Source organism: Pituophis catenifer, unplaced genomic scaffold, assembly GCF_029215685.1.
Source record: "Pituophis catenifer annectens isolate HBS135680 unplaced genomic scaffold, rPitCat1.0.hap2 SCAF_3, whole genome shotgun sequence".
Lineage (NCBI taxonomy): Eukaryota > Metazoa > Chordata > Lepidosauria > Squamata > Colubridae > Pituophis > Pituophis catenifer.
In genome coordinates, this window is record NW_027256883.1 from 141539296 (window position 1) to 141560219 (window position 20924).

General features: G+C 34.6%; 2 protein-coding genes across 9 annotated transcripts in view; one reads left to right on the forward strand and one right to left on the reverse strand.

The window, feature by feature from the left end:
- Positions 1-5496, forward strand: part of FUBP1 (far upstream element binding protein 1) — a 29920-nt gene extending 24424 nt beyond the window's left edge. For 2 of the 5 annotated variants that reach the window (XM_070941245.1, XM_070941247.1), the window contains 3 exons: positions 545-604; positions 690-835; positions 1208-1564. In XM_070941245.1, the coding sequence (XP_070797346.1) occupies positions 545-604; positions 690-835; positions 1208-1216 (215 nt within the window). In that variant the 3' untranslated portion in view covers positions 1217-1564. Of the gene's footprint in view, positions 1-544; positions 605-689; positions 836-1207; positions 1565-3199 lie in introns of those variants that run through there. The other 3 variants (XM_070941246.1, XM_070941249.1, XM_070941248.1) reach the window with 2 other exon arrangements.
- Positions 5497-5627: 131 nt separating this feature from the next.
- The window catches only part of NEXN (nexilin F-actin binding protein), a 34182-nt gene continuing 18885 nt past the window's right edge, over positions 5628-20924 (reverse strand). For 3 of the 4 annotated variants that reach the window (XM_070941254.1, XM_070941250.1, XM_070941253.1), the window contains 9 exons: positions 19645-19689; positions 16402-16599; positions 16022-16201; positions 14047-14232; positions 12568-12765; positions 12100-12321; positions 7770-7955; positions 6826-7186; positions 5628-6732 (listed from right to left, as the gene is read on the reverse strand). In XM_070941254.1, coding sequence (XP_070797355.1) covers positions 6719-6732; positions 6826-7186; positions 7770-7955; positions 12100-12321; positions 12568-12765; positions 14047-14232; positions 16022-16201; positions 16402-16599; positions 19645-19689 — 1590 coding nt within the window. In that variant the 3' untranslated portion in view covers positions 5628-6718. The remainder of the gene's footprint in view (positions 6733-6825; positions 7187-7769; positions 7956-12099; positions 12322-12567; positions 12766-14046; positions 14233-16021; positions 16202-16401; positions 16600-19644; positions 19690-20924) is intronic. The other variant, XM_070941251.1, reaches the window with a different exon arrangement.

Below are 20924 nucleotides of genomic sequence, written 5' to 3' on the forward strand. Positions count from 1 at the left end.
TAGTCCTCAAAAACAAAAGTTAACCTAAGTATTAAGCATATTTTGATAAAAACTATATTTTTTTAATATTGGAAAACATTTTTGTATTTAGAAGGAAAAGAGCACATATCCTTGGGTACAGATTTCAGGGCAAGTTCCCTTAGGGTGCCCCCCCCCCCATTGTGTTATATAAACCATATAATGAGAATAGTTTTTCTACACACTTGCATAGAATATGGGATACATTTCCAAGCATTTTCAAACAAGCAAAAAGTAGGTTGGATTATGCAAGATGGTTTGTATGAATTATTGGCCTATCATATACCTATGTTGAGCAAACATAGATATACAGCATACAACAGACTACTGTATATAAATTGAACTCAAATTAATAAATTTTAAGTATTAAAAACTAAAACAAAAATTAAAATATTAGATTTTAATATTTTCTGATTTTCACTATACATCAAAACAAAACGACAAAGAACTCTTCCATTGTATTCTTGACTGTAATTGTGGTATACATGGGAGCTGTGTTTACATTAAAATGTGGGGGGTTTTGCAGGTCAACAAGGGCAGCCACAAGATTATTCAAAGGCTTGGGAGGAATATTACAAGAAGCAAGGTAATGTTCGTTAGAAATGAGATTATTTTGAGCTTCCTTTGCCCCTTTTATGGCACCAGAGTTGTGTAATCTACATTTGTTCTAGGTCAAGCTGTTCCAGCTCCAACTGGAGCCCCACCGACAGGTCAGCCAGATTACAGTGCAGCATGGGCTGAGTACTATCGACAGCAGGCAGCTTATTATGCCCAGACAAGTCCACAAGGAATGCCACAACATCCTCCAGCACCACAGGTAAAACAGTCTTGAATTATTTAGCTAATATTTTAGTGAGATACTTCTTTCAATTTTTGTGGGGTGGAATTTTGTTTGTTTTTGCATGTCTCCCACATAGATACCTTTCTGAAGTATGCATTTTTCCTGATAAAACGTAACTGCAAATGAATTAATGCTCTTTTAACTGGAGATCTGTGTTTGTCTTTGCATACATTCAGTGTTTGTGATCTAAAAATTTCTCCTCAGGGTTTTTGAAAGCCATGCAGGAAGCCACCAACATTGCATTAACCAAATTTTCTTTCTTAAAGGCTTCACTCCTGAGTTAGCGCAATTTTTTAAAAAATATTTTCTTTAACTTTTTGTGTATTTCTTATGTATTTCTTCGCACAGGGCCAATAATAAGAAGTGGACAATACAGTATTTGCTTCATTATGTGGGGGAAAAAAACCTTTGTTAAATGTATGGATGCAGACGCCTTGATGAAGATCATAATTTTGTTTGGTTTAAAAATAGTGTTTTTTTGAAATGTACAAAATATCTATCACAACTGATAGGAGGTAATATTTCTGTGTAGAAATGGAAATTGGTTTGTTTTTAGTACATTAGTGTAGATGTACACATTCCAGCAAATGTATTTGCAACTATTATGTGGTCAATGCTTTGTGATATAAATGTACTTTTTCAATGTATACTTGATCACTTTTAAATGCTTGTTTTGTGCTTTGCAATAAATAATATGAAACCTCCTGTGTTGGTAAGTTGGATATGTGGGTACTCAAGAGAATTCAACGATATTTTTTTTAGTAATTCTGTACATGTACACAAGTAAGACTTTTCCCCTCTCTTTTAAGTTCAGGCTTGATGTTGGTATTTCCCCAGAATAGGTTTAGAGGGATCTCTTTTGTGATTGTATGTTACTATTTAGCATTCTGATATCTTCCTCTCTTTCTACTTGTATAAAAATTGCATGTATGTGAAGGTATTTCTTGACATACTTCTGCATTAACAGTTGAAATTTCTTTTTTATTCATGACCACTGTCCCAGACCCGTATAGCTGCTATAGTTAACATTTGTTTTATGTATGATTTAATTCTTCAGTATATTTTCCAGACACATTATTAAAGTCAGTTATCTAGAAAAACAAAATGTGCTAAGCGGTTGGTTTGCAGCACTTTGCTATAGAATTCAGTGTAGTAAGGATGATTATGCTTTTTAGTTATAAAACTGCATTTGTTGTAGAAACATGCTGTTTGAGTCTTGGAATGCTTAATGAAAAAAAAGGTTTTTTCAGATAAGGTCTGTTTTTAAATGTTGAAAGACTAGTTTTTAAGTTATGTTTGAAAAGTCTCTGTCATACGTTTTACTTTTAATAATTCTAATTGAAAATTGGTGTTCTGTTAAAATCCACTGTTTGCTTTTTTGCATATATTAGATTACATGCAATACAGTTTGTCTTGCCATTGTCTGTTGAAGTGCAGGTTTGATCCAGCCAGTATAGAACTAGCTCTGTAGGGGTGAGGAGGACTGTGCTGTGTATCATCCTTGATTGTTCCTTCAAGGAGCATTGCACTGTAAGTACATCAGAGTGACAAAATGATGAACTGCAACAGTATCTTTTTGTCAGTGTTCCACATAATGCAAATGCCATACCTGTGTGAATATTATGTTGGAATAAAATACAGTGCTGATATTTTAGAAAATTACAATTGGTTGTTTAATCAGATACCTAGATATGCATAAATATGTGTGTGTGTATGGGTAAGTATTTTGAGATATTTAGCTTTAGCTAAAGAATTCATCAATGAACTAACATTGTTCATTAGGGTTTCAGAAATGAGATATTCAGATATCAACTTATAAATTGTTAACATTTAAAAATGCTTGTCAGGAGGAAGTTGTTTTTGTCTTCAGTTGTCTGCATATATTTAGTGATGCAGCTATATGCTATTTTTCTAAATCTTTATTAGCATTATCTTTAGAAAATCATTTTGTTGTTTTGGAGTGTTCACTTAGAGTGGCTGCAAGAGAAGAACTGAATGTGGTCTAAAATGAAGTAGTATTATTGCAAAAATAATTAGAAATGCATTTGTTCTACTGTAGAATCAGGAGGGATTTTTTTTTATCCCAGTTTAGTTTAGGATTTACATTTTGAAAAGACTACTAGAAGTTAATAAATATATAGAGAAGTAGGTTATGAAGTCTCTTAAATATTTTGCATGTTAAATCTGTAGCTTATTGGAAAATGGTGTAGTTATTAACTAAACAGAACAAACATTCACCTGATTCTTTATCATTCACCAAATGGAGGCTGTTGATTTTGATTCATTTAAAGTATAAAATCTTTATTAATTGCAAACAGTGCAATTATTTATACTTCACAGTGCCTTCCCAGATCTTCCACCTTAGGTTCTGCTGCAAAAAGCACAGGTAAGCACAACCTAAGGAAGTGTATAAATACATATTTCAGTATATCAATGTTGTCCCTGTGAGAATTTTTTTGTGCTTGTGTATTCAAAAGCAATCTGCCAATATCTTTTCCCAAATGTATTCTGCTATTCATGGTTTCATTCCAATGAGAATTCTGAAACAATTATTTACATTTCTGGGTAAATGTGTATCTTTATTTTTTTTTAAAGATAAGTGGATTGCTGCAATAATTTTTGAGTAAGTCACTTTTACTATTTTCCCTCAATAGTTGTTACAAATGAATATAAAGTATTTTTTCAAGATGCAGGAAATATTGGTCAGAACTTCAACAGCCTTCACAAATGCTTCTATAATGTGGATGTTATACCCAAATACTACGTATTCGAATATACTGTATGTTTCTCTCAATCTTAAGATGATACACCATAAACCATAAATTAATGTAGCTTGATTATTTCATGCAGAAGGAAAAGAAGTGAGATTTTACTTTTGCAAAATAGTTCTAAAAAATATTGTGCCAGTGATATGTTAACAAGTTTGGCAGATCTTTTCTTTTTATAGCAATTTCCTTCCTACTTTGCTATTTCAGCTGAATTGCTGTATATTTTTGCTAGTTTTAAAATGTTTTGTATATGACTTACTTAGGTAGCTTAATTTTCAGTTTAAATAGACAATTTTAAGGCAGTACCATCAGTTTTTGTTTGTCACTTAATAAAATGTTTTGATTTTATCGAAAGTCCTGCTTTTCTGTGCATGAAAGGAAAATATTCAAAAACCCTGCCTTCATTTTCACACACAGTGCTGAAGATGCTGCAAGCACCAAATCATAGCTCATAAAATCAGGTCCTGAGGTAGTTACTTCCAATAAAGAGGATTCCTTTGAGTGTATGGCCCTGGTGAGCCGATGAGCATGGACCATAGAAGGGCTCCATGTAGAAGGTAAAATTGGCAAAAACAATACCGATTTTAAATGTATCCCATACTTAATGGTGTAGGGTATAATTTGCCTGTTTTTATCGCTTCTCATTCTTTAAAGTGCTATTTGCTTGACCATAAATGTTCCATAACTTGTTATGTGGTAATTATAAAAATTATTTATCAGTTTACACTTTGCTAAATAGTCAAGCACGGGATATGTCTTGCGTTTACAACTAAATCAGTAGTTGTACTTGAATTCCCTCAAGCCACTTTATTTTATTTTAGGGGGGGTTATACTTGATATGTCAGATTAATTTTTATATGAAAGCTAGCTACATGCTGAAGAGCTTCATCTTGGTTGAATTTTGTTTCACCATTATAAAAGAAAACTTGTTTTTTTCCTATTCATTTTTAACAAACAGCATACATTGAAATTTAAGTCAAAGACAGGAGATGTAACGGGAAAAAGTTGTTGACGTAGGAGGTGAAGATCTGCGTTAATAATTTTTGTTTCGGTGGACCTATAGGCATCTTCTTGTACTATAGCTTTTATTTTTGGTTTGTCCGATTTCTTTCAGAAAGATAAGGTTGGATTGAAGTGTTCTACTCTCAATATGGAACCTTTGAGCCGAATCCATAGATAGTTTTTCTTTGTGCAGTTTGTGTGTTATAGCAGGAAAATATTTCTAAATTCTAATTGAATCCCAGGATTAAATGAAAGTAATGAATGTTTTAAAACAGAGGAACGTCTTAATTTCAGCTAATGTCTTTAGATTATCTGTTGGTATGTGTTCTGTATAGGATATTTGCTAGTTAAAAAGCAATCTTTATCTAGAGTTTTGTAAATTACACCTCAGTGATCTTGATAGGTAGGCTATATCATTCACTAATCCTTTCTTCTAAAAATATTGTCAACTGGGATACATTTCATAAGTTTGAGGGTAGAATTTTACATTTTTCTTTGTGTATTAGGGTTTTATAAAGTAAAACATTGGGTCCTACAGAATATGTACAATAGATCCATTTTTCTATTTGTAGTACCCTATCAAACTCTTACATTTATGCAACTTTATCTTAATATGCATGAAAGGCATTTTTGTCCTGAGAATAGTGTTCTCTGCAGAAACTACCCGTGTTAAAAAAGAAGACTGTCTTTTAAAGGCTACTGTGATGGGAAGTATCTTAGGCAGATGCAGCTTGGACGTGAGGTAAATCCAATGCTTTCCAGTATGTTGTGTTGAGCTTGCCTATTGACAATGTATGTACTCATGAAAATACATTAATTGTACTGTTTTGTATGAATTCTCAATAAATGTAAACTAATGGACAAAAATTTGTCTTTTGCATTATTTAATCTTTGAATGGATTTTTTTTAAAAAAAATATTTGTACATCCAAAAACCTATTAAAGGTGAGTGCTACGGCCTTGATAAAGAGAAAACATTCAACTTTAGGAACAGAACATATTTATTATCCTTCCATTGAATACAGAATAAGTAATTTGGTACAATTTTTTTAAAAAATCTCCTGCATAAAAATTTATTCTGACTTGCTCTGGCAACTAAAATACAAGCCCAAACCAACTGGAAGATTTGCAAATTTATGTGAAATTCCAGTGCATATTTTAATTATGTGATGGGATTTAGTTAACTGCTTTTCATTCCCCTCCCCCCCAAAAAAAACTTATTCATCTGTTCCAGATTTATAACTGTATTAATAATATATGTTATTTAGTTTGGAAATAGTAGTGAGATGATTAAGTTCTATAAAAATGAGATGCAAATTGAAAAGCCACCCACTATTACGCTAACAATTTGAACATGATGCAGATTTGCCCAGCATCTTGTCTGGAATACTGAACTGAAATCTACCATCTAATACCATATAAAAAGCAAATGCTTGATTTTAAAGAACTTAATTTACAGCTGAATGCATAATTTAATAGTATACATTTGGTTTCAGGCCATTAATAATCTTGATTTTATTTTGTTCATACAATTTAAAATAAAAACATTAAGCAAAGCGTAACTTAAAACACTATGTTACCTTTTAGTTAATAGTGTAATAAAGGACATCCTTTTTTGCCCCCAAAGTTGCCCTGATCAAAACATTTGTGTAGAATGAATTGCTCTTGGCTAAAAGATTAAAAATTACAAACTTGCCATGTTTTGGCATAAAATTAAAGTTGCAAACAATAGAATTGAGATTTTCTGGTCAATTATTCTTCCTATTTAGTGCATTCAAGAGTGCTTTGTTTGACCACATATTTTATGTTGGCATAATGAAAGATTCTAGAACCACATGGCAAACCGTTTCATGCAGTTTGATTTGCCTCATGGAACATCATCACATGGACCAGTACAGTAGCATAAATAAGCAGCCATCATTTATAGATTGCACTGCTATATGTCAAATGAGCCAAACTTTTATTGCCCGAATTTCAGTCTGAAAAGTATTCAAATTGAGGAATGATAGACAACTTCTTGGCCCCACCACAGGAGAAAAGGATAGATGGAGTGAATGAAGGGAAGGAAGGCTCCAGAAATGGTAGGATATTTAATAGTCATCAGCTAAAGGAGAGAAGAGAAGAAAGTGGAGTTAAGAAAGAATCAACAGAGAACAAGAACTGAAGACTTGATAACCTGTGAAATGCTATCTCTTACTTTCAATAGTGAGAATACAGGTGCTAGCGGCTGTTCCTCTACTGTTTACCGCTTTACACATATATTCTCCTTCATCTTCCGGGAAGGTCTCTGGTAAGTAAAGGCAGTATGTTTCTCCTCTTTCAATGTATTGGTAATCCTCACAGTCTTGCAACATTTCCCCTTCAAACCACCATGTAACTTCTGGCTTGGGTTCACCAGTTATTTTAACAGTAAACCGTACTGGTTCACTATCCACAACAGATACATTTTTAAGAGGCTTTTTGAACCATGGAGCACCAGAACGGGCTTGCTGTTCTTCATCTTCATACACTGAGCCATTAACAATACTTCCTTCCTCGTCTTCCTCTTCCTCTTTTTTCTGCATTTAAACAGACATTGTGAATATTTTAACACAAGTTGTGAAGAAATAGAAACTAATATTGATAATTGGATTTCAAAAGGCTTGGGTTACCAGAGTTAATTAGATCATTTTTAGCTGTTCCCCTAAATTAAAAAGGATTAGCAGACTAAAGTGCTGAAAATCAATGTAGTATTTACAGCAAAATGATAGATTTGAATAACATCTACCTAACACTGACACAAACAGCCCAGTCATCTTCCAGACTAACGAGAATAAAATATGCCAGGGAGAAACATGAGCATCTCTTTTAAGCTTTTTAAGAATAAGGAAATAATTAAAACAACAAGGGTATATTATAGCATAGCAGAATAGCAGTTTCATTAGGCTGCTTTTTTCACATGTGAATGTCATTTAATCAAGGCAAGGGAGGAGGTTCGTTCAGTGAATGCCCTAATGTGGCCACTACAGAAAGATATGCCAAAAGCAGAATAAATATGCAATAAAGTATTTGTCCATATGAACATACCCATTGCAGATAAGGATTCTTATTAGCTTACAATAAAAAACTTGTATGTTATGGAGATCAAGTAGATACTAATACCTTTTGTAATGCTGCATCTATTTCTTTCTGTTCAAATTGCATACGTAGCAGCTTTTGTTCTTCAATTCTCCTCTGTTCTTCCTCTTCTCTTGCTTTTGCCATTTGTTCAAATCGAGCTTTCATGTCAACTTTGTGTGTGAATGGAGCTTCACATTTTGCAGCAGGTTTCACATCAACTTCCTCCTCCTGGAAAACAAAGTAAACTTATTAGGAAGAAACTATCTTCAATCTTCAAAACCCAACAATAAGGAATTGTGTATCAAAATAATATACAAATTACTGAATCTGCCAAAACTATTCTGAACAATAAAACATTAGAAATCCATGGCTTATGATAACTTCTAGATTTGTGAAAGGGGAAATAGAAAAGCTATGCATTTGCTTTGATTAATGTGTGAATAGCGCATTCTATATGCAGTTTTGGGAATTGTAAGAACATATGTTTTCTAAGTGAAATAAGGTTAGTTATAAAGAAAACTTAGCTGGGAATGAAGTTAAGGAATTGTAAACAAGTGTTGAGTTTAGGTATTTTTAAAAGATTGAACACAAATGTTTTATGTTCAGCATATTTATAGATAGGATAATTAGGGTGAGTATTTTACTTGAAATACCTACACAACAGTGATGGGTTGCCCCCGATTTGGACCGGTTCGCAAGAACCAGTAAAACCGGTGGGAGGCCCCGCCCACTGCCCCGGATGTCGTCGTTGGTGATCTGCGCATGTGCAGAAGCTTATGCGCATGCGCAGAAGCAAGGCACATGCGTGAGCGATCCCATTGCGAACTGGTAGTAAAGGTAAGTAAAACCCAGCCCTACTACACAAGTAGTCCTTACTTTACCAATGGTAATTGGCATCAGAAACTGTTGCTAAATGACAGTCATAAGGTGTAATGTCACATAACTGCACTAATTTAGAACAGCAGTTCCTGCCATCCTAGTTGCTACTGTTGGGCAAATCCCGTGCAGTTATGGCATCTCTCAATCACATAATAATCATTTGTAATCCCCTTTCCCATTGACTTTACTGTATTTGTGAACTGGTTGCCAAACACCCGAATTTCAATCACATGACCGCCAAGATGCTGAAAGAACTGCATCCACAAGGTCTCATTCTAAGTCCACCTCATTCAGCAATACCATAACTCGAGTTAAAATGAGTGGATGCAATTCAATTCAACCTTTATTGTCAAAGCACAACACGTGTACAATGAGATTGCCTGAGCCTCCCTTCATGCACTCCCCAACATAAATACATATCAATAACTCACAGTGAAAAAAGAAAATCCCTAACCCAATAAATCATACTTACAACAAACAATCCTCTATACATAAATGTGCGTAACATTGCATTATAATATATTGCACCAATATGAACATGTGCCAGCCCTGCAAGTCTTATCATACTACATGCTTATGATGTTATGTTGCCTTCAGGAATCTGACAGCCCACGGATAAAAGCTATTCTTGAGCCTGTTCATACAACTGGCTATGCTACTATATCTTCTACCCAAAGGTAGGAGAGTAAAGAAGTGCTGACCAGGGTGTGAGTCGTCCCTGAATATTTTCCTCACTTTTCTAAGGCAGCGAGTCCTAGCAATTTCATCTAGTGATATCGGGACAGCCCATGATGTTTTGTGCCGTGCTCATCACCCTTTGTAATGTCTTTCTATCCATGGTTGTCAAGTCAGCATACCATATCGTAATGCAATAAGTGAGGATGCTTTCTATTGTGGACTGGTAAAAGGAGGTCATCAGTTGTTCAGTCTTGTTCTTCCAGAAGACTCTAAGGAAGTGGAGTCTCTGTTGGGCCTTCCTGGCCACCTGGGTTATGTTGTTTCTCCAGGTGAGTTCTTCGCTAAGATGGACTCCCAGGAATTTGAAGGAGGGGATTCTCACCACACAGCCCCCTTTGATGTAAAGTGGGGCAGGTTCCTCTCCTTCCAGAAGTCCAGGACCATCTTCTTTGTCTTGCTGATGCTGAGGTGCAGGTTGTTTTCTAAGCACCATGTGGATAGTTTTTGAATGTTATGTGAAGACAGTAGGTACATCGCTTCAATTGGCATATGCATGGCTAATATTTTTTTAAAAAAAACACCAAATAGTCCTAGTAAGCCTGAAAGGTTGCCTTTTCTTGTTATACTATGTTGGGTATTGTTCCAGATCTTTAATCCCTAACTTATAAATTCTATGTTAATGTTCCATTTCAAACAAAAATAGGACTGAAAAAGAACATCTGAAACTTTCATTATGCTTATATTAAAGTACCCATTCAAGAGTACTGTCTACTCTGAGTGAACAGAATACTGTTCACAGTAATTGCTGTACCTCATTAAAAACCTAATTGCTTATCTTCAAGACAAAAGAAAGAAAGGAATGATAAGTCTATTCATTGGTTTCAGCACATAAAGGTTTAGGAAGAGTCAGTGGATTAGATTAAATTCAGTCCCTCATTAAACAAGTACAGAGCAGAAAGGTGGAAACTACATGCATTTAGGTGTACATAGTGTGCAAAATCTCATACAAAATAAATGTCCACATAGACATTAACACTGGTTTATTCTATAGCTGAAAAGATAATTCTTGGAAGAATTCAAGGAACAGAAAAAAGAAGTTTTCAGAAATTTGGATTGAGCAGTGTACCATCTTGAAAGAATGAACTGCAGATTTGTAAACAGTACAACCTTTCTCTTAAGCCTACACAATTCATATTTGGGAAATAACTAATTTGCAGAGTTCAAATACACATTTATTAGTAATCTTAAACATGAAAAGGTTCTAATTTCATAAAGATCACTGAATGACTGGCTCAATCATTTTTTTCTCATACCAATCTATTTCACAGGGATGTTCTGGGATATAAATGAATAGGAGAATAGAATATATATATTCCCTTGAATTCCCAGAGAAAATCAGTGAGGCATGTAAATGGTTTAAAATAAAAATAGAAAAAGCAAATTAAGCCACCAAAATTTAAAAGCAAAGGTTTTTTTTTTTAAGAGCTTAAGCCATTAGACCTTTAAATGCAGAACTCGGAATTGTACCTGGAAACTGATTGGTAATTAGTGCACATGAAATAAAAACAGGTTTATTTTTATTTATGTTCCCAGTTCCTATGCTAGCTGAGCTCCATTAACTGTGGGCTTGGGACAACATCTAGCATAACCTGACATAGAATATGTTAGGTAATTTAAACAAGATTATGCACCATCCTGGAAAGCTTCATATGTTTCAAGAGTTCCTAGATATCAAGCGTACTTTAAGATACTAGAGGGTAGTTTCTACAAAGGGACTAATCTAGCAAACAGATCATATTCACCTTTTACCAAGAATTTTATTCCTCATGATTAATTTCATCTTGAAAATTTCTACAATAAATATACAGTGGTATCTTGCTACTCAATTGCTTTGAAACTCATCAAATTTGGTATTGCATTTTGATGCAAAAATTTTGTCCCAGTATTCATCTTTTGGTACTCAATGCTCAAGCTAGAACTTCTAGGTGTCGGCTGCCTTGTGACTCATTACATTACATTATTCTTTATTGGGGGGAGGGAATGGTTTTGTAGTCATTGTTTTTGGTATTCATCGTGCCTCCCGGAACCAATTAATGATCGTTGCATTTGTTAAACTGTATTTGTTAAATGTGTATCCTTCCTATCCATTATATGGTACCTGGGTTTTGTTTCGTTTTTACCCACAGGCATTTATGTTGTTATTTGTAGATTTGAATTTGTATTTTCTATATTGTACGTAACATATTATCAGTTACGATATAGAGAATACAATTGGTATCACACCTTTCACTTAACTGGCAAGATGTGAGTATTTAATAAATAAAACAGGATTAAGTTGAGAGCCAGTTTGGTCTAGTGATTAAGATTCCAAGCTAGAAACAGGAAACTGTAAATTCTAGTCCTGCCGTAGGCATAAAATCCAGCTGTGTGACTTTGGGTCACTCTTCCTCAGTCCAACCCACTTCACAGGGTTGTGGGGAAAATTCGAGAGGGAGGAGCATTAGGTATATTCACTGACTTGAGTTATTTATAAAAAACAATAAAGGAGGGATATAAATAAATAAACCAGATGTATAAGATTATCAGATTGTTATGCAGATCCAGAATCCTGTTTCCTTGAAACATTGTGCTATCATTTTCTTTTGAATGCTCATTTGTTACAGCCACATCTGTTTTCTCCTAAATTGAGACATGATAATGACCAAACTATAAAAGGTCTTAAAATTATATTGGGAAGACTCCAGTATCCAGTCAGTCACAACTGCTTAAATGGTGGCCACAAATTATTTCTCTATATACTTAAAAAATAGCATACCTCTTGAAATTTTTCTGCTTCTCTTTCTTTTATTTCTTGATCCATAGCTCTCCTCCTTGCTCTCTCTTCTTCAATTTTTTTTTGTGTTTCTTCCTCAGATAATTGTCCAATTTTTTCAAATTTTTTCTTTAGGTTCTTTGGTTGAATTGAACCACTTCTTTTTAACTTTATCAGTTCCTCATATTCCCTGCTTAGCTCAAAGGTTTCATGTTCCTCCTCCTCCTATTAGAATAAAATGTTTGAAATTATCAGTTAAACAAAGAATACCTGAACAAAATCCAATTAAAAATAACAGACATATAGAGAGAAACCACATTTACACACCACCAATCAAAAAACCAAAAAACCAAGCTCAAAGTATTCCTTAATTTTAAAAAATTTACCATGGAAGTTATGTATTTTATAAATTAAAAATTTGTTAGCCAAGTCTGCTATCGAGGTAAATATCTCACAACCTAAAACACAGACCTGCCCCATTTCTTGTCTGAGCAATTCGTATTCTTGCTTCTCTTGTTCCAGTTTTTGTCGGCGTTCTTCTTCTGTGCGTCTTTTTTCTTCTTCCATTTTTTGTCTCAGTAATTCCTCAAAATTAATATCCAGTTTTCCAGGCGTCAGAGATTCTTGAGATGCAGTTTTTGACATTAGTGAAAGTTCATCATCTGGCCCCTATTAAAAAATAATCTGGTTCATTAACAATGGGTTCAGTATAAACATTAAATTATAGATTACATATTGATAATTATATGGACTAATCTTTATTAATGCCTTGGTAAAATTTTGAGAGTTTGGATTATCATAATCTGAAATAAGCTACCAGGAGACCTTGAATACAAGATGGGCGGTAAATAAATTTTATAAATAAATACCACTGTAAAGACATTTACATGATCCAACTTCATTCAAACTAGTAAACAAATCAGCATATTGTTTCCTCAGTCTGAGCTGAGATTTAAAAATTGGCACTAATTTATGAAGTTATAATTTGCTTTCTTTTCTGGTTTTTAAATTAACTTTCTCCTATTTATTTTAATATATTATGATTTTTTTAAAAAAACTATATGACCTTGATAATCTTTCTAGCTCAAATTATGACTTAAAAATAACTTTATAGGTAAATCTATAGTATGAGAGATTTCAATTAAATTGATTTTTTGTTTGGTTTTTTTAAGTCTGGCCCAGGGGTGAAATGCTCCCGGTTCGGACTGAATTGTCCGATCCGGTAGCAATTGAGGCGGGTGGTTTGGAGAACCGGTAGCAAAAGTCCCTGCCCCCACCCCCATGCCCAGCTGAGCCACGGGATCATCAGAGGCATTTTTTTTTTTTTTACTTTTAAAAGCGTTTTTTCTACAACCTCTTCGGCCAAAAAAATACTTTTAAAAGTTAAAAAAAAAGCCTCTGATGATCACGTGCCTCTGACGATCCCAGCTGAGTTGCCTGATCGGCCGAAGAGGTTGTAGAAAAAATGGTTTTAAAAGTTAAAAAAAAATTGGCCACGCCGACCCAGTCACATTACCCCCCCACCAAGCCACGCCCACAGAACCGGTAGTAACGAATTTTAGATACCACCACTGGTCTGGCCAGTCTTGATGTTTCAGCAGATCGAAATAAATATCAATTAGTGTTAGTCATTATTACTATGGGTTGCCCTAAAAGATTTGAGAATACTGAAAACAGCACAAGAAAACTGTGTGGAGAGGGACGTATGTGAAAAAGACACCAGTAAAAATTTTTTAACCCTTTCCCCAGGGAAAACTCCACAAGATCCTTGATTCACAGAGAAGTCTAGCTCTACTTCTTTTGGTTTAAGTTTGGTATTTGGGGGGGGGGGGGTTGTTTGTTTTCATTGTTACAAGTTGATGTTAAAGTGTAATGCCACTAATGGTTGATAAATGAATCTAGCAAAAATGAACAGCTAAAACTAGCTGGAATAGCTAAAAGGATACCTACCATGCTTTTTCTTGCCTCAGCAAATGCTTTTTTCTCCTCTTCTATACGCCTCCGGGCCTCTTCCTCTGCTCTTCTTTTTTCCTCCTCTTGCCTTTGTTTTTCTATTTCCTCAAATGTTAGTCTCAGTTTTCCAGGACGGAACTCCTTGACAGAATTTTCAGCTTCTTCTTCATTTTCTTCATTTCTCTTTAGGGAAAGAATATATTTTAAAGCAGCTTTCAAAAGAATGTTCAAATATGCCATTAATTTGAAAAATGCCTAATTACTGTGACATGGTAGGTGTAGAATAGAATAGAATAAAAACTTTATTGTCACTTTAAATGTATACTAATCAGCACACATTAAAATGAAATTCTGTTGCATTCAGCTCTCAAAAGATAACCATTATGCATATACCCACATATACACACATATATGACAGAGAAACCTCACAGTCTAGTTTGAATGTATACATATACATGGCGGGGGAAAAAGAATCTTGCGAATTTACAGATGGCAAGACGGATGGCATAAGGAACAAACCTGTTACAAAATCTAGTAGTCCTGCTATATAGATACTTCGAAACCTCCTCCCAGAGGGGAGCAACAGAAACAGACCGTGAAGTGGGTGTAGGGGCTCTAACAATGCTTCGAGCTCTAAGCACATAGCGCTTATAAGCAGTATCCTCAATAATGGGACGTGAGCGTCCTATAATCTTCTCAGCTGTCCTTACCACTCTCTGTATGGACTTTTTATCTGAGGCACTGCTGCCACCAAACCAAACAATGATGCAGTTTGTTAAAACACTCTCAATAGTGCCTCTATAAAATGTGGCCAGGACAGAAGGAGAAAGATATGGGCTTCTCATCCGACACAGGAAATGCAAACGCTGGTTTGCAAACTTCACTAAAGATAATGTATGAAGAGACCAAGTTATATTGTTCATTATCTGTACCCCCCGATACTTAATGCTATTGTCCACCTCCACAGCTGCACCCTTAATGACTATGCCGGCTCTTTCTAAAATCAACAATTATCTCCTTTTGTTTTTATTAATATTCAAAACCAGGTTATTTTTATTGCACCAGTCCACCAAAGCCTTCATCTCCTCCTCCACTCATCCCAGATAAGACCCACCACTGCCATGTCATCTGCATACTTCACAATATGATTCGTAGCAGACGTGGCACAGCAGACATGGGTCATCCAGGTGGACAATAACAGACTCCGGACACAGCCCTGTGGAGAACCCTACTTCAAGGAGATGAAACTGGAATTTTTCCTTCCAACTCGCACAAACTGGGGCCTATCAATAAGGAAATCAAGCTTTTTTCAACAATTAACTCTAAAGAATAATGGCGGCTAAATTCAGTTCAATTACATTTTATTAAGTCTGCTATCAATAGTGATATTTAATGTGTATTATTAAACAGAATCATAATGACAAATAGTGTTAAAGAAAAAATGTATAATATTTACTTTGTCCCAAAGATTACTAATATTTTGATAATTACATCTATAAACTTCAGTATTGAAAAAAAAGTTGGATTTTGATTTCTCCACCAAGAAAATAATGCCTTTTGCTTATGGAAACTTTGATCCAGCCAAAGGAATTCCACCCAAAGAGACAGATCCCAAAATACTTTGGAAGATTTTCTCAGGAGAATACAAGACGCATCTGGAGAATGGCACAAATCAGCAAATTTTCAAGTAGCAGGACTGTCCTCTGTAAAAATTCTATTTAAGAGATTCTCCAGCCACCAGGAAAAAAAAAAAAACCCACATACCCTTCAATAACATTTTGGCCCCATATGTTGTGGAGGAGTGAAAAAGGAAGTGTTTGAGAAATGGGAAACAAGGAACTTCATGACCCTGTAAATCTTTGATCTTTTCTTAAATGGGATAAATCCTCCATTACGTGCTAATAAAATCATCCTGCAATATCCCATGTTACAAAAATCTCCTGGCTTTATATGTTGAAACAAACACGCTTACCATTTGTTGCCTTGCTTCCTCATAGGCGCGTTTTTCCTCTTCCAAACGAAGCCTTGCCTCCTCTTCTGCTTGCTTTTTCTCTTTCTCTTGTCTTTGTCTTTCCAATTCTTCAAATGTTAATTTAACTTTACCAGGAGAGGGAGCTTCATTGCTTTCATTATCAAAGCTTTCCTCTTCATCCTATACAGAAGGTTCATTTCTCAGATTTGCACCCTTTTGAGACATGCGGCCTAAAACAATTTTCTCCATAGTTAACCCTAACCCTAACTCTAACTCTTACTTCCCTGGAAGAAACTTTTCCCTCATTCAAAGAGGAGGGCTATTTCTAAATAAATATGCTTTGGAGATCATGCAAGAGTTTTATATGCCAATTAGCTTACCACATCTGGCGAAAAATATTTGACTTCCTTTAGAGCTTCTTTTTCCTGCTCATATCTCAGTCGCTTTTCTTCTTCAATCTTTCTTCTTTCTTGTTCTTCTCTCTCTCTCTCTCGGTCCTCAAAACTTATTTTCATCCTTCCAGGTGATTTGTTAGCTTTTACAGGAACTACCGTCACTAACAGTGACTCGTCACCTTCCTGTTGTTAAAAACAAAGATTGCCATGAACATTTGAATAGGGTAGTTGCCAATGCTTGTGAATAATTTGCTTTCCATACAATGTTCAATTTTTAAAAAGTGAATGGACAAAATCTGTGACTGCATAGAAACTCCAGTAACGGATAATCTTTGGATAGCCAGACATCAAAGAAAGCTGCTCTTCCCATGTAGACATTTGCACTGTACATGATTTGACTCAGACAATCCAGCCTGTTGGATTGGATATCAGAAAGGATATCAATCCAATAGAAATTTCCCTTCCCCCATAAAGTTCTTTGTGTCCCTAAAAAACAGCTTCAAAAATAGAACCACCTGTGTGGAAGGGAATATCAACAAAAAAATCATCTGTTTCCTAGAAAACACATGATCTATATGGAAGTATAAAAACTTTTTCATGAAGGGCTCAAAGGCAGAGTAGTTGACTAAAAGATACCCAGTAAATTAACTTCAGACTCTAGATTAATCTACTAGCAATACTACATCACAACTACTGTAGTGTTTATTGAATATTTAAAATACCATATATTATGCCTTGCTTATTTGGAAAATAGGAATCATAATTACTTCAGTCCTTAAAAATTATGGTTGAGTGGCTAAGACGTTGAGCTTGTCGATTAGAAGGTCGGCAGTTCAGCAGTTCGAATGGAGTGAGTGATGGAGTGAGCTCCTGTTACTTGTCACAGCTTCTGCCAACCTAGCAGTTCGAAAGCACGCAAAAAATGCAAGTCGAAAAATAGGGACCACTTTGGTGGGAAAGTAACAGCGCTCCATGCACCTTTGGCGTTAAGTCATGCCGGCCACATGACCACAGAGACGTCCTCAGATAGTGCTGGTTCTTCAGCTTAGAAACAGAGATGAGCACCGCCCCTAGAGCCAGAAATGACTAACACACATGTGCAGGGGAACCTTTACCTTATGTATAAATATTATACCAATATATTGCCAGAGCTCTATCACACTCGGTACCAAAAATTCTATTACAATATTATTGCTCAGGAGAAAAGATCATCCAACAATCCTAATTAATGTGTTATGCAAAATATTGCTATCAATTCAGCCTTCCTTTTTGCCATCTCTGTTCTTGCTAAGATCTCCATTCCCTGTAAATAAAGCCAAAGCCATATTATGTGGTTTCATAAATACATACTGATGCCTAATAAATAAAAGGCATGGAAAAATCTTGTGTTGAATACCCCATTCAGCTACAATGTAGAGAACACTGACTGTAAGCATATGGAAGTTCCATTGTTTGCTACAGAAGCATGCTATCTTAAAACATTAGACTCTTTTAATCTAAATATTATATAAATATTTCTCCTTTATAGTATTACAGATCAAATTATTTACATTTTTGGATATTTAACAGTTCAACACAGTTATGTTTAAGTACCCAAACCATAAATAATTTGATCAGAAATTAATTATTTAAACGGAAGTACAATGTATATTTCAAATTATGTCACACTATAATACCTGTAATCAGGTATTAAAAATTAAATAATTATTATTTGAAATTTAAAGATAAATACAATGTCAGCTTCATTAGTTTTATAATCCATATTATTTATACCATGTAGTTCAAAATATCCTCAAAAGAAAAAACCCATTCAAGCATTGATTAGAATCATCTAAATGTTAATTATTAAAATAGTAGGCAATTGCTTGGATGAATTTATATTTTAAAAGACTCTGTTAAAGGCAAGTTATAACATAAGGATTTAAAGAATTATTGAAATTCCATTTGTAAATATCAAAAATTTCAGTTAAAGAAATGCGTAGAATAACTGCTTAAGTACACAAGTAGTTAACTTGTGTGGATTAGAGACTTCCATCATTTGAATATCATTTGGCTATGAAAAAAATAAAAAATGTGTATGCATGTTGCTTTAAAGTTACATTATATCGTAATTATGCTATTATAAGTAATTAAGCATGTGTGTAACAATGGATGTGACACTGAATCCATGCTGTTAAGAGATGATTTAACAGCTGTATGATTTGAATTGGTAAATTGCCTGTAAATACATGGTAGATGAGAATTATGTGTGTGTGTGTGTGTATGTATGTATGTATGTATGTATGTATGTATGTATGTATGTATATATATGCCATCTAAAGCGACAATCAAGATAATAGATAGAAGAACTAACTATAACTAATAACAAGAATAACACTAATCCCTTATAATATGACTAATAGTATCTCATTAGCACATGCATTAAGTCTAATGCTGTTTTTTACTGACGACAGTTCATTCATCCATCTTACATTTAGATATTCATATTTTGTTTCTAAGGTAGAGTGGTTCATGAGTGTGTGGCTGGATCATACTTGGCCATTATTTGCTCTAGGTTGCTAAAGTACCTATTCTGATGCATAACCTTTGATTTACAAACACAGTGGCTGTCTTTGTACCTCTTGCTATATCCAAACCCAGCAAACCACATTATAGTACCCAGTGTGAACCCAGTTAGTGAATGGTGGACATATACAGTAAATGAGTGAGACATCACCTAAAGTCATATTTGGTTAATTTTAGCTTAGTGTATTTATTGAATCAGACATTTTGAACTTGAACTCACTACAGCCTATTTAAATATGTATGTTACATAGCTAAATGTGACTTTTCAGCAAGCCACAGTAAAACTTGAATAAATGTGTGTATTGCACGTAGTCCACAATCTGTATTGCACTTAGTGTCAAAAAGCTGCTCACATTTAGCTAAACCACATTGCAAAATTTGATCACAGTAGATATAAAGAAGATAACATCAGTCAGAAAACAAATTTGGTAAAATAGTGTACAATTATTCACTGACTAATAACTGAGAACCACAAAGATCATTTTATAAAGCTGAAACAAAATTAGGCCAGAAGTAATTGTGTTCACACTATGTTCTGAGTTGTGATCTTATGCCTTCCCAAAATTTTACTTGACACAGAGTGCTTTTGAACAGATTCATTACTATGGTAATTACAGTGATTCAGAAATAGGTGAATGTTGTGTTGTAAAAAAGTCTGATTACCTCTGATGTCGATTCAGTTCCCGAATTGTTTAACTGTTCATCAATCTATTAAATAAGAATTTTACACAATATTGTTACTTTTGTTCCTTTCCCTTCACCTTTAAAAAAAAAGCATAAAATATTCTTGAATCTGAATAAGCAATTTTCAAAATGTGACACTGAAAAGTGCTAATATAATGCACTTCTGCTTTCAATAAATACACTTGATGTCTGTTTATGTATTAATTTGTATAAAACTCATGCTTTCAGAGGAAACTCAACAAGGAGATAATATTTTCATTCCTTCTACTTCCATAAAACAAAACGGAATAGCTTGTAAACTATCAAGCTGAACAGAGTCTATCTACCAGCTTTGGACTGTGGGCCCATTTTAAAAATCATAGTCAATTAGCAAAAAGAAAAAAGATTGGCAAGTGTCTGGTTCAGAGATTCCCAAACTTTCTCGATCCATGGCACTTCTAGTGATTCTTGATATGCCAGGGTGCCTTGTGAGTTTTCTGCAGTGCCCCCCGCATGTTGCAGTGCAGAGTTTGGGAATGATGGCCATAATGAACTTCAATAATAGTTGCTGAACTCTGAAAACTACATACTGTAGAAACTTGACAATAAATTTAATTGTGTTATTTTTATTGCGAAGAATAGCATCCCTTTTTCCCCCGTCCCTATGATCTGAAAATCCCTTGTAGATTTGAAAAGCATGGTTAGGGGTATATTTTGTTCATACAATTACAATATATATCCCAATTAATGTGTTTTCTCGGTACAATTTTTCATTTGGAAATTAATACCTAAAACCCTTCTTTTCTTCATTTTGTTTAATTCCACCAGCAAATAATTTCAATGATGTGTCCGCTCAAATACAGATATGGATATTGCATATTATCTAAACTGAGCCACGTATAAAACAAGTTGGTCTTGTTCTCTTGTATTCTTCATCCGTTCTTCATCCTACCTGCTCAGTATCTTTTTTGATTGTGTTAAATCTAAATCTAATGAACATAGCATTCTTTCTCTAAAGAAACTAGCATGTGATTTCAATGGCAACAACTACGTGCTATCCCTTAAAGATGAACCTTGATGACATTCTTGGCTATATCACCAACATTTAGAACTTCTTAAGACATTAAGCATTATACTTTAGGGCAGGGATGAAATCTACTTATCTTCACTACCGGTTCAGAAGTGTGCGCACCCAGCATGTGTCACATGTGATTTTAGACCCTCTGTGCATGCGCAGAAGGTCAAAAACAAGTTACTTCCTGATTAAAACCAGGAAGTAA